Source organism: Lampetra fluviatilis, chromosome 1 (assembly GCF_964198595.1).
Source record: "Lampetra fluviatilis chromosome 1, kcLamFluv1.1, whole genome shotgun sequence".
Taxonomy (NCBI): Eukaryota; Metazoa; Chordata; class Hyperoartia; order Petromyzontiformes; family Petromyzontidae; genus Lampetra; species Lampetra fluviatilis.
The window spans coordinates 39,789,760-39,801,908 of NC_136275.1; the positions used below are offsets into that span (position 1 = coordinate 39,789,760).

The 12,149-nt window shown below is 48.3% G+C and overlaps 1 protein-coding gene across 1 annotated transcript in view; it reads right to left on the reverse strand.

Annotated features, from left to right (window-relative positions):
- Positions 1–12,149, reverse strand: part of LOC144930970 (myosin-16-like) — an 81,603-nt gene that overhangs the window by 20,174 nt on the left and 49,280 nt on the right. Inside the window, exons 30-35 of the mRNA XM_078854832.1 lie at positions 8,346–8,402; positions 5,739–5,825; positions 4,252–4,497; positions 2,560–2,677; positions 2,271–2,398; positions 528–724 (exon numbers count right to left, since the gene is read on the reverse strand). Coding sequence (XP_078710958.1) covers positions 528–724; positions 2,271–2,398; positions 2,560–2,677; positions 4,252–4,497; positions 5,739–5,825; positions 8,346–8,402 — 833 coding nt within the window. The remainder of the gene's footprint in view (positions 1–527; positions 725–2,270; positions 2,399–2,559; positions 2,678–4,251; positions 4,498–5,738; positions 5,826–8,345; positions 8,403–12,149) is intronic.

Genomic DNA, 12,149 nt, shown 5'->3' on the forward strand with positions numbered 1-12,149 from the left:
CATGCACCGGGTCAAATTGTACATCGTGTCGAAATCCTCTGTCAATTTGCCAGCCCATTGCTGGATCTCCAACAAGAGCACCATGCCGCAGGCGATATGTTTAAAGACACAAAGCGTGTATGTACTCCTCCAGTGCTGGATTAATTAATTAAACAAAATGTATACACCCTCTGAGAAAATTTCAACTAATTTGGCTTCGATAACCTGCCTGATTTTGTATAGACATTAAAATGGAGGAGCTACTGATGTGCCTATTTTAAGAAGTGATTATGTGCTGGTATATGACATAAACTTTTAATTCACATGGCATTTCCTAAAGTGCACGTCTACGTAAAGTGTCCGCAACATTTTTGTAAGTAATCGCTTTTAACATAATACATTTTGAAACGTTTGTCTACGCCATATGCACTCTATTACAACCCGGTATCCTCCGCAGTAAAGTCAGACTCAAGCGCGAATGGGCCTTTTAACGGAGCCGTGCGTGGCGGGGGGAGGGGGGAAGAGAGATTTTTCTTTTTTTAACTCACTTGGTTTCCTCGAGCTCCTCCAGACGGCCGAGCGCGTCTGACTCGTACTTGCTGCGCCACTGAGTGAGCTCCCCGTTGAGGCGCGAGATGACGCGGTGGAGCTCGGCCTTGCTCTCCTGTTCCTCCTCCAGCTGTTCGCGGAGGAGGTCGCAGTCGTGCTTGGCGTTGGACATGCCCAGAGACACCATGCCCTTTGCCTGCGTCGCACCCGGAGGTTCAACAGTGAGGATGTAACACGCGGTTGGCTTTTTCGCAGGCAATTATTAGGATCATTATTGTCTGTATGAGGCCACAGAATGATCCGACGGATCTGTGTTATTTTAGAAGCCTCCCGCCAACACGACACAGCCCAAACACATGAACTGTGACATGGTGGGAGCATTTTACGCCCCAAGTTATTATTGTTTTAGCTCACCGGTAAGTTGAAGAACAATCCTCAGAAGCAAATCTAGGAATAAGATATATGGCATTTCGCTTGATATTACATCAAAATCATTAAGCTCCAGAAAGTCAGAACAACAATCCGGTGAATCGGAATCAGTGTGTCACCTGACCTGGTTTTCTTAAATCTGTCGCATGGCCTAATTGGTACATTTGTTTGTGCGGATTGTTGGTCAACTTAATGGTGAGTTGGAACATTCATAATTGGCCTTTTTCAACGCTTGTACACCATACTCTTGTACACCACGCAGAAATTAATTTGTGTGACTGTGTTGGGCGGTGGAGTGTTCCTTAATGCAGAGGATTTTGTCAGATTGTTACGTGACCTAACCTCAAAAAATCTATTATGAATAGCGACTTAAGCGTGTTTGTAATTGAGGTTGGGCGGGTGTGGCTCAGAGGTCAGCTTAGCTGCCACCCCTGAGATCCTGGGTTTGAATCTCAAGCACATAGCCGAGTTGGCGGTTTCAGCTTGGTCACCGATAAGAGCACGCAAGATGATCACGTAAAATTTGGTTCCGCACTTTAGTTGGCTGAATTCCAGCTCTGAGGATGAATATATAGGTTTCACTATCATGCAACAAACAAGATTCTCATATGCAGACTATGTAGGAAAATGCTGTCTTCTAATGTGTGAACCAGAGACTACTTGAAGAGGTTGTCCTGTGATATCTGTGCACCATTCTTTAACACTGCTCTATGAGAGATCTCAATGGATATTGAATTGAATTACTTGAAGCCGATAGCATAAGTGGCATAAAATTATGGTAATCATTGAAAAAACGTGTAATCATGTTCAGTTAAAAAATGTTGTGTCGGACAACCATCACTCGATGTTCTGGACATCTTTGTTGGCTTGTTCATGAATGTATGCTTCACTAATACATTTCTTTGACCCTCACTTCATGTGCAAGCCTCCATTGTTGAATGAGAGCATGGTAGGAAGAAAACGCCAAAAAAAACCTTCCGTCCATTACGAGCACACTACGTTCACTTAATTTCTGAAAGAAAAAAAAACTACATTTGTACAATACCGTAACACCATAACTCTGGCCCCGAAACCTCGAGCCAAAATCGGTCTGATTAAATGGCATCCTGCAACATAACATCATTCTCATCTCGTTCATTTCCATAACCTTTGATTACATTTTCGTTTTGTTACTCTACGACGCACGCCTTGTCCTTTTGCGATGCCTCTAAAAAGATGCCGTCGTATATATATATCCGGCATCATGTAAAATTAAAAATCCTATCCTGGAGACGCCCGCAGAGACACGCATTACTTTAATAGGGTGCAAGCACCTTCGTTTCTTCATCCAGCGACCTTTTGGTCTCCTCCAGCTGCGAGGACAGCGAGAGCTTGGTGCGGCTCAGCTGAGCGATCTTGTTCTCCCCCTCCTCCAGCCGCCGGAGGTTGTCGCTGTTTTCGGCTGCAGAGAGCGGCGGTGGCAAGTAACGGCGCCGGTGTTGTTACTGCCCCCGCAAAGCGTCGCACCCCCCGCTTCCCACTGCCGGGTAACGCGCGCGGTCAAGTGGGTAATCCCGCTCGCGCGCACCACGTAATTGCCCGTCAGAAGGCAGCCGGCCCCACCTGCGAGCTTCACTTTGAAGTTGTTGACCTCGTTGAGGGTTTTCTGCAGGTCCTCGCAGTGCGAGCTGGATTCGCTCAGGTGATCTTCCAGCTTGCGAATGTGCATCTCGGCCGACACCTGCGGTGCACGTTCACACATGCAAGATGCGAGTGACCTTTGTAGACTAAAAAAGCGATTTTACTATTTTTTTTAAATTTTACTGGGTAAGGCTCACTGAGCTACAGTGAGGGAAAAAAGTATTTGATCCCCTGCTGATTTTGTACGTTTGCCCACTGACAAAGAAATGATCAGTCTATAATTTTAATGGTATGTTTATTTGAACAGTGAGAGACAGAATAACAACAAAAAAATCCAGAAAACGCATGTCAAAGATGTTATAAATTGATTTGCATTTTAATGAGGGAAATAAGTATTTGAATTATAGACTGATTATTTATTTGTCAGTGAGCAAACGTACAAAATCAGCAGGGGATCAAATACTTTTTTCCCTCACTGTATGTAGCTCGTTTTCAGAAGCGACCTGGCCACAAATGATAGCTCACCGAAGTGGCGTATCACGTAGAAATGTACAGCAGCCAAATACTCTGAACGCACGCTGATTCTAAATGTGCAGGGAAAAACCGGAGGACCCGGAGAAAAATCCACACGATCATGGGGAGAACATGCAAACTCCAAATATACAGGCATGGTCAGGGTCGAGAACGAACCCAGGATCTCCTGTATACCAGGCGAGGTAGTTAACATCTCGCCGCCGTAGCACGCATATGTAATCAATTAATTATAATTGATTACGGTACATATCACCACCGGGTGATGGTGGGTTTAACGACATTTATATTTACGTGATCTTACCCAAAAACCTATATTATGGAGGAATTGCATGGCTAATTTAAAGTTAAAACAATCAAAACTGGTTTAATTTAAGCACACAACTGGTAGTGCTACACACTTCGTGCTGCGATGGCTTCAATGACCAAGTTACCTGCAGGACTTATCACAGGGCAACAGGACTGCACTTCGACCATCATGAAGCGGTCTATTGCTTTGGGCTGCCACGTAATCGGAGGCCCTCAGGCTGCCACCCCTAAAGCCCCCTGCGCTGATCTGGCCCTGCATACACGTGCATTGCGTATGCTCATGTACCAAATTTGTGGCAAAATAGTGCGCCTTTTGGCGTCATCTGGTCGAGCACCATATGAGACTAGGCTCTAAAGAAAGCTGTCTCTGGTGTGGACCAATCAGTTTCAAAGACAATGCATAAATTATCAGAGTATTGTTTTTTGTTTGCATTTGACTGCAAGTATTGTGGTTAATGTAAGCATGATTCCTTGCAAAAGGTGTCAGTTTTGTTGCCAAAAAAAGGGAAAAACCCTATTAGTATATTTTGGTACTGGCAAAGGAGGTCCCATGATGATGCGCCCAATGTTATGCCGTAAGACCCTCCACCACCCGACAGAGCCCGAACAGATTAAATAGTGTTGTGCGCAAGCGTTCAACGTGCCGATTGGTATTGCTTCAGGGAGATGAACAGTTCTCACAAACAAATTTAGAAATCGGCTACGAACTTCACTCGAAACTACTGGCAGGCATAAAATCCAGGGAAGTCAAAACGATGAATACCTCTGTGGCTTGCACGCACGCACACACACACACGCACGTGCGTGTGCGTGCACGCGCTGTGGTGGCTTTACCTTGTACTTCTGAGATGCCTCGAGGCTGGAGGCGAGGTCATCGACCTCCACCTTCATGACCTGCTTGTCCTTCTCCAGCTTGAGCTTCACGCGCTGCAGGCTGTCCAGCTGCTCCGTCATTTCCACCGTGGACTCGGCCTGCCTCTTGCGCAGGGCGGCCATGGTGGCCTCCATCTGCAAGGAGGACTCCTCCATCTCCCGGCGCAGCTTGAGAACCTCCGACTCTCGCTTCTTGTTCTGCTCGATCTGTGCCCACCAAGGGGGTTGGGTGTGGGGGGGAGGGCAATATCAGCAAACTGTGGAGTACAGGTGCAGGAGCCACGGTGGAATTGAGGAAGGGAGGGGGGTGCTCGGGGGTTACTGTGTTGTCGTCCCCCCACCACCCCCCCGTGTTCATCACTTAGTACCGTGAGGGGGTGGGGGGTCAGGAACGACTTTAGCCACCCACCTAAAAACCCCATGGACAGCTGGAAAGCCAATTTACTACATTTTTACAGATTTTTTTTATTAATTAATTATTATATTTTTTTACGTGAATATATATCAAAATAAGTAGACAATAGCATCGTCGAGTGGAGAAATACTGTTGCTCAGGGGAATTTGAGATATTGCGCATTGAATTCAGTCATCACGTCACAAAAACTACGTACGTCACCGTGTCCTGTCCTCTCAGCTACAGCAGCTCCACACGGCGCAGGGAGAATAAATTTTTACATTTCACTTTCGTGGCTATTTGGGTAACCTTTGCACGTGATGGCGAGAGCGGAGTTCTCTGTGGGAAGAAAAATCCCAAACGCACAGGGAGATAACACCGAAACGATTGTACACGTTGGTTAGCAACCTAATCGCGTAGCCATTACATCTAGCCTAACCACTGATGGAATCAGGGTATACTGATTTGCTCTAGCAGACTGCATATTCCCACTGTTGGAAGCATTCAGGTATTCGCGTTGATACTCGCATGCCTGTTTCCACGCTTGTGCCGTGTTGCTCTCCGATGTGTTTTTGGGTTGTACGCCACGGGTTGTACGACGTCTTCACTGAATTCAGTGCGAGAAGAAGCCCCCCAGCCCCGTGGACCAAAACGTCGGACGTCGTCCGAACAACCCGCAGGTACAACGCAAAGACGATGTCGTTTAGAAATATACATCGTTGCGTTGTAATACATTTTACCGTGAGTCATTCAATTGTATGTGAGCAAAATTATATTGAATAACTATTATTAGGACTACAACCTCAGTCTTAGGCCCTGGTATAGTGACAATCCATGACAGAGCGATGCGGGTTTACATTTCCACGCTTGAATAAGCACTGAGGGCACCGCTAATCTCCATCAAAGGCATCCGAACCAGCGGTGGGAGTGTCACGCTGCTGTCAAAGTGTAAGGCTTGCCATAGGACGACTATTGTCCCCACAATTTGGTGCTGAGTTTATCGACCCCCCTCCCCTGACCGACTGATGGGCTGGGTTCACCCCCCCCCACTCACCTGGGCTGCTGTGGCCCCCCCCGCTTCGTCGAGGCGTTCCGTGAGCTCCTCCAGCTCCCTGGCGAGGTCATTCCTCTGCTTCTCAACCTGACGGGAAACCATATTTTTGTTGATTTTTAAAAAAACGACACCAGTCAGCGACATGTGGAAACGCTGTGCAAGGCGTGTGCACGCCCTAATCTGATGCCGCTGAAGACGGTGTGACACTGGTGCACCCCCCACCCCACTGTCCGGAGAAGATAGATCGTACCTGCCTGCACGCGCACACAGATTCTTCCCTGTTCCCTGTGCGTGCGTGCGGCGGGATTTTTGACGTACGAACATGTGCACTGTGCTCACGTACTGATAAGCAGCGATCCTCGCGGTGCTTACGAGTGACATCCCGAAACCATTTCCTGCGCAGCCCCCTTCACCGAGCACAGACTAATCATTCGCGTCGTTGTGGAGAATATCAGTAGCAGAAGAAACACGCGGACAATGTGCCTCCTTCATATATCTGTGTCCTTCAACAACAAACCATTAAAGTTTTTTTTTTGCACTTCCCGGCAACCGCGAGGACCTCCCCACGTCGGTGCCTGAGTCTACTGATGAGACGCTGAGTGTCAAAACCTGTCCAGGGTCGCTCACACTGAGCACCGCGGCGAGGTGTGGTCCAACAACACCGATGACTTGGCACGGCGTGAGAAGGCCTTCATCCAGCAGTAGATTGAACAAGGGTTTTATATTATACAAAGTAGAAACGTGGTAAAGGTGCAGCCCTGCAATGTCTTGTTCACGCCACTGCTGAAGGAAGGGCCTCCACGAGAAGGAGCTTAAGATAGAGCCCCCTCTGCCGGGTATTTGGCCTACTCTTCAATGCTGGCCACACATCTTGACAGCGGTGGAAGCACACCCACACAATACCACACCGCACATAACCTGCCGGTCGGCTAAATGTGGCGGGGTCCCTATTTATGCTGCTGCTGCGTGGACAGAGAGGTCAGAAAGCAAAACTTTTTTTTTTAACGAGAACATTTATCTACTTTCACATGCAGTATTTTCAAAAATAAAAGCATTCAAAGTCAGGTCGATGGCACACTGTGCAGGGCTTGAAAATGTCCAGGGCAAAATGCATAATGCACATCACAAAGCGCGCATGCCAGAGAGCTGGATGGACAGCGGGGGTTGCAGGATTCCTCTGCTAATTAAACGTAGATGAAAGTGAGTAACCAGGGTAGGCAGATGAAACGCGCAGTGTTTAATCTCACCTCTCCACTGCACTCTGTCTCAATATTTAGACTCGAGGGCTCGTGCTTGTACACTGCAGCTCAATGGCATACTGTGCACGGCAGTGCAGTGGCTTTAAGTCTGCACATTACCGCCATGAACGTCCCTTCTGAATACGTTTAAGTGCAGTGTATTCGTTGGTTTGCATATTGTTGGGATTATTTATGCAGAAATGAAAACCCAACAAAATTGCAAAAAGATGTTTAGAATAATGTTGCAATTGAAGTAGCATCGTAATGAGTGTCCTGTCGAGATTACACATTCTACACTTCCACTCGTATGCTTCGTCGGTAAGCAATGATGATGTTTTGATAGTCGGATTTACATATGCTTTGCATAATCTGCGTATTTGTTTATCTTTGTTTATCGCGTTCTCTGTGTTTGTTATTGTTTGTATGTTGCTGCCTCTGCCCTATGACCCGCGACCTTCACCGCCTGCGTGGACGGCACAGACACGGATTCAGCGCAGCCTCCCCGCGTGCCACCGCCACCCTGCAGGTCACCACACTCCCCACTCCCTCCGCCTCTTCCCTCGCACTCATACACTGTGGAATTCCCTCCCGTCGTTTCTACTCCATAAGCTCTCGTAACAGCCTTGCTTAATATAAAACATAAAATAAAAATAATAATAATAACACAACACACGTACATTTTTTTTTTATCTATTACAAATTTGAGAGTGCTGTCTGTTATTGCCCATTAGAGATGTTGGGGCCCATTTGTCCTTTGCTCAGCGACTTAAAAAAAATAGAATTAAGAGTTGACTGCACAACTTTCTAGCGCGTGAACATTGTGGTCCTACGAAGCACACGCGATGCGATCGATCCGTCTGGCATGTAGCGATTCATCGATTCGTTAAGATTTATTTTTATTTTACCCTCGTGATACACGCTTGTCGAAACGGATTATTTGAACTATTTGCAAATTATATGTAAATTTTAGCTTGAGACTATTAGAATTTGATCGTAGAATAACACGCTATTTTTTTAAAAATCATAATGCCTAATCGTGATAAAAGGCGGAATTGTGGAGGAGGATGGGTAACAAATTAATCTGCCCAGCAATTAAAATAGTGGCGGTCCAGGGTCCCGATTAAAGTCAACAGACAGTGCGCGTGAGGGGCTGCAAGGGCCACGTGAAGTTCATTGCCATACGACGGACACAAACCATCGACGGAGTTGATTCTCACGACAAATTAAGGGTCTCCGCACTTGTCACGGCTTTAACGATTGCCATTAATCGACGAGCTGATGCGCCGTTTCGCCACGAGCGTGCACACACAGGTGACGTGCCCGAGCCTCCCTTCTAAGATTCAAGGTGCGAGGAAAGGCGGCCCCTCACCTTCGCTCTGATGGCCCGCTCAGCCTCCAGCTCCTCCTCCAGCTCCTCCACCCGGGTCTGGGAAGAAGGAGAGAGATGCACGGATAAGAGGCTGGAACGATATCCCTCTGCACATTCGCAGCATCACCTCAATCGCCTCCTTCAAGAGAGACTTAAAAACTCACCTCTACAACCACGTGCTTTCGAGCGACTCTGAGCTTGGCTCCGCGCCTCTGAGTTGCGGCCACTACGTCCGCAAATTTGCGCGCGTTATAAATTGAACTATTATTATTATTCACGAAGACATTCATGGACTCACCACTCCGTCTGGCAAAACGAGAGAACGCCACGTGTGCGTTATATTTACGAATGTAGTATTTAGATGAAAGCGAAGTCAATTTGCCTCTTCTATTCAGACCAGTTTGAGTCAGCGATTATCTCCGTTGGTGGCCTGCAGCCAGTGGTAGGGTCAACTCGGCCCATCATTTTCTCGGGGTCAATAAACCACGTAGCAATTTGTGGGAATAATAGTTGTTCCACGATTGGCTTGCCTTTATTATAGCAATGCCAAATTTACACCGCTGATTCAGGGCCTTTAATGGAGATGAGGCAGTGCCTGATAGTTAATTGAGCATGCACATTTTGCGCAGATGTTTACCATGTAAACCCAACTCACTCCCTGTGACAGCAGGTGGTGCCTCGAGAGGAACACCACTGTTGACTTCCCGTGAAGTGATACTCATGCATTTACACCAGACTCCAAATAGGCAATGGTAATTAAATACGTACAATTATCGTGGAGCAGCGGCATAGCGGTTCGCGCACTGCGCTAGGAACCTGACGACCCGAGTTTGATCCCCAGCCATGGTTAACGTCTGTGGCGAGTGAGGCTTTAAATCGTTCCGGGCTCTTCCTTCACCAACCCGCACCGACCAATGTGGCGAAGCACATGAAACATTAATAATTGGTGGCATTATAGAGAATATAATTAACAGCATAGCTAAGCTGACATTATGTCCCCATCATATATATGCCATCCATTATACAACGTAATAATGCACGTGTTGAATGTTGTAGAATGGCAACATCCAACATAAAATACATGTATTATCCTGTACATAAAGTACACTTTTACATCTCCAACTGCAAGATACGCTGGTATTGAAGGCAGACTAAGGAAGTCTTATTTTTTGACAGCGGGAAGACTCGTAGCCTTCAGATTTTCAATGCCACGCAGTCAGCCCTCATGGCTTCACCTGCTGTCGTTTTTGCACAGTGCAGAAAGCGTACATGCCTTTAAAAAATTGTCGTAAAATCCTCTTTTCTAATCGAACAACTTTGAAAAAACCCCAGCCAGCGGGAGTCGGGCAGTGTTTAGTGGCACAGGGGAAGATTAGAAGTGACTGCCTGGCGGGTAAGCTGTAAATCCCACATGAAGCAGCTTGTTTTCATTATCAGCATTCCACCGCACTCCGCTCTCCAACGGGGAGTCGTCAGAGTCTCGTCTGCCGGGGAGAGACAGGAGCCGCTTTCTCGAGCCTTTTCGCCGATTATTCGAGCAGCGAGCACTCCGGCTTGTTCATGGACGCGGTCACCAGCCCTCGCTCAAACGGCTCGTCCGAAAATGGTGTTGGCAAGCAACGCCAGGCTCAGCTATCACACGCACTCGTCTGCTCGCACTCTTTGCTTGCGCTGCCAGGTATGCCGAGTCCAACGGTTGAGCCTCGCGCGCCTCCCAATTATTGTCACAACCCGTGTCGGTCAAAGTTCTAGCCACTAATTAAAACCCCCTCGTCATTGAACGTCAGCGTGTTGAACGATCTCAAGTCTTGTTTTTGTTTTTAAAACAATAGAACCACCTACGCGCCGTCACAGGATGCCAGCGGTAATAGCGGCGTCCGTGCTTGCCAGAGATTATTTTGTAAGAGCGTGACAGCTAAAATGGGTGAACTTTAACACGGGCTGGGTTTGAGAATGCTAAATAGCACCCCCTCCAACACCCCCATCATCGAGCAGCACAACTAAAAAGCATGACTCGATAATAATAATAACGTGGCTATACAGTGTGTCTAGCCTGTAGCGCAAGGAGTCGGGGTACAAAATAAGACAATTTTCAAAATGTATTTCCCCTCCCCCCCCCTGAGTGCTGTCTAAGGAGCCAGAAAAAAAAGCTCTAACCAAGAAATGCCATCAGGATATTTTTTTTCTCACTCTCTCGCATGCCCCGCAAGCATCCAGTGAAGTGGAGAACTAAGCGAAGGGTGTGACGGGTGATGGTGCTCAGAGGTTTTTAATGGCACATTAGAATTTCTTCTCGCGCGCTTTAAGTGCTCGGTATTATCACCTATAATAGAGTGTTATTTTTTTCTCTCGTAACGCACGAGACGCAATAAGCGTTTCAACACAGAACCATGATCCCCCGCGGCCAGCGCTTCGTGAAACGCGATTCATCACAACTCTAATTGGGATTTGTTCCTGGAGTGAACGAAGATTTCACGCAGACGCACCATGCACCACGCCATCTGGAAGAGGAGGTAACCGCACCGCTCGCACAGAGATACGGACACGGCCACTTCACGGCTAAAGAATCCGAGAGGCGTGAAATAAAGGAAGCGCGGCCATCCCCGCACCTGCGATTAGCACGGCTGGCTACGTACGCTGTGAAATAAGTTCGGCATACGTGTACATACATTCCTGGATGCAGCATCCAATCACTTTCCAATGGGCCGTTCGAAACGAATCAATTCGAAGTTTCACGTCTTGTATTGTCAGGCAGGGTTTCACAATGTAGGCCCTTGAAATCACAAGGGCGGCGTTTTACATGCTTAAAGCCTTGCACGCGCACACCCCAAAGGTAAGTTTCGTGAAATTTTCAGTTTGCGCAAAAATCGCCACGCGTCACACAGTGTTGTGAACTGATGGGATTCAAATGAAGGTCAATTTAACGGCCGCGAGAGTGCAACTCAGATGTTTACAATGACCGCACGTGTTCCCTGAGCTCGCTGTGCTCGGATTGAGGAATTCCACCAAGGGTGCGTCGTTTTCTCAGCTGGAGAATATTTGAGTCTTACGGATCGAATTCGGGACCGCGTTGCAGATAATTGTGTATTACCATCCAATAAACACAGGGCGGAGGCACGATGCAGTGTTGGGGAGTTCCCCCTGGGAAGTTTATGGAACCAACCTGTTGACGGGACGCATGCACACGCGTATGGCAGGGGCCACCCACCCCACCACACCCAGCCACCACACCACCCCACCACACCCATCACACCACACCACACCCAGCCACCACACCACCCCACCACCCCACCACACCCAGCCACCACACCCACCACACCCAGCCACCACACCACACCCAGCCCACCACACCACCCCACCACACCCAGCCCACCACACCACCCCACCACACCCAGCCCACCACACCACCCCACCACACCCAGCCCACCACACCACCCCACCACACCCAGCCACCACACCCAGCCACCACACCCAGCCACCACACCCAGCCACCACACCACCCCACCACACCACCCCACCACACCCAGCCCACCACACCACCCCACCACACCCAGCCCACCACACCACCCCACCACACCCAGCCACCACACCACCACACCCAGCCCACCACACCACCCCACCACACCACCCCACCCCACCAAACCACCCCACCACACCACCCCACCACACCCAGCCACCACACCACCCCACCACACCCAGCCCACAGTATCAGAGCAGGTTGCATATTCGCGGGCTCAATGCTGAGGATGTTTGCCGATAAGGTTTCGTGTTTTATCTGAGTGAGCATTTTTAGTCATAGTTATT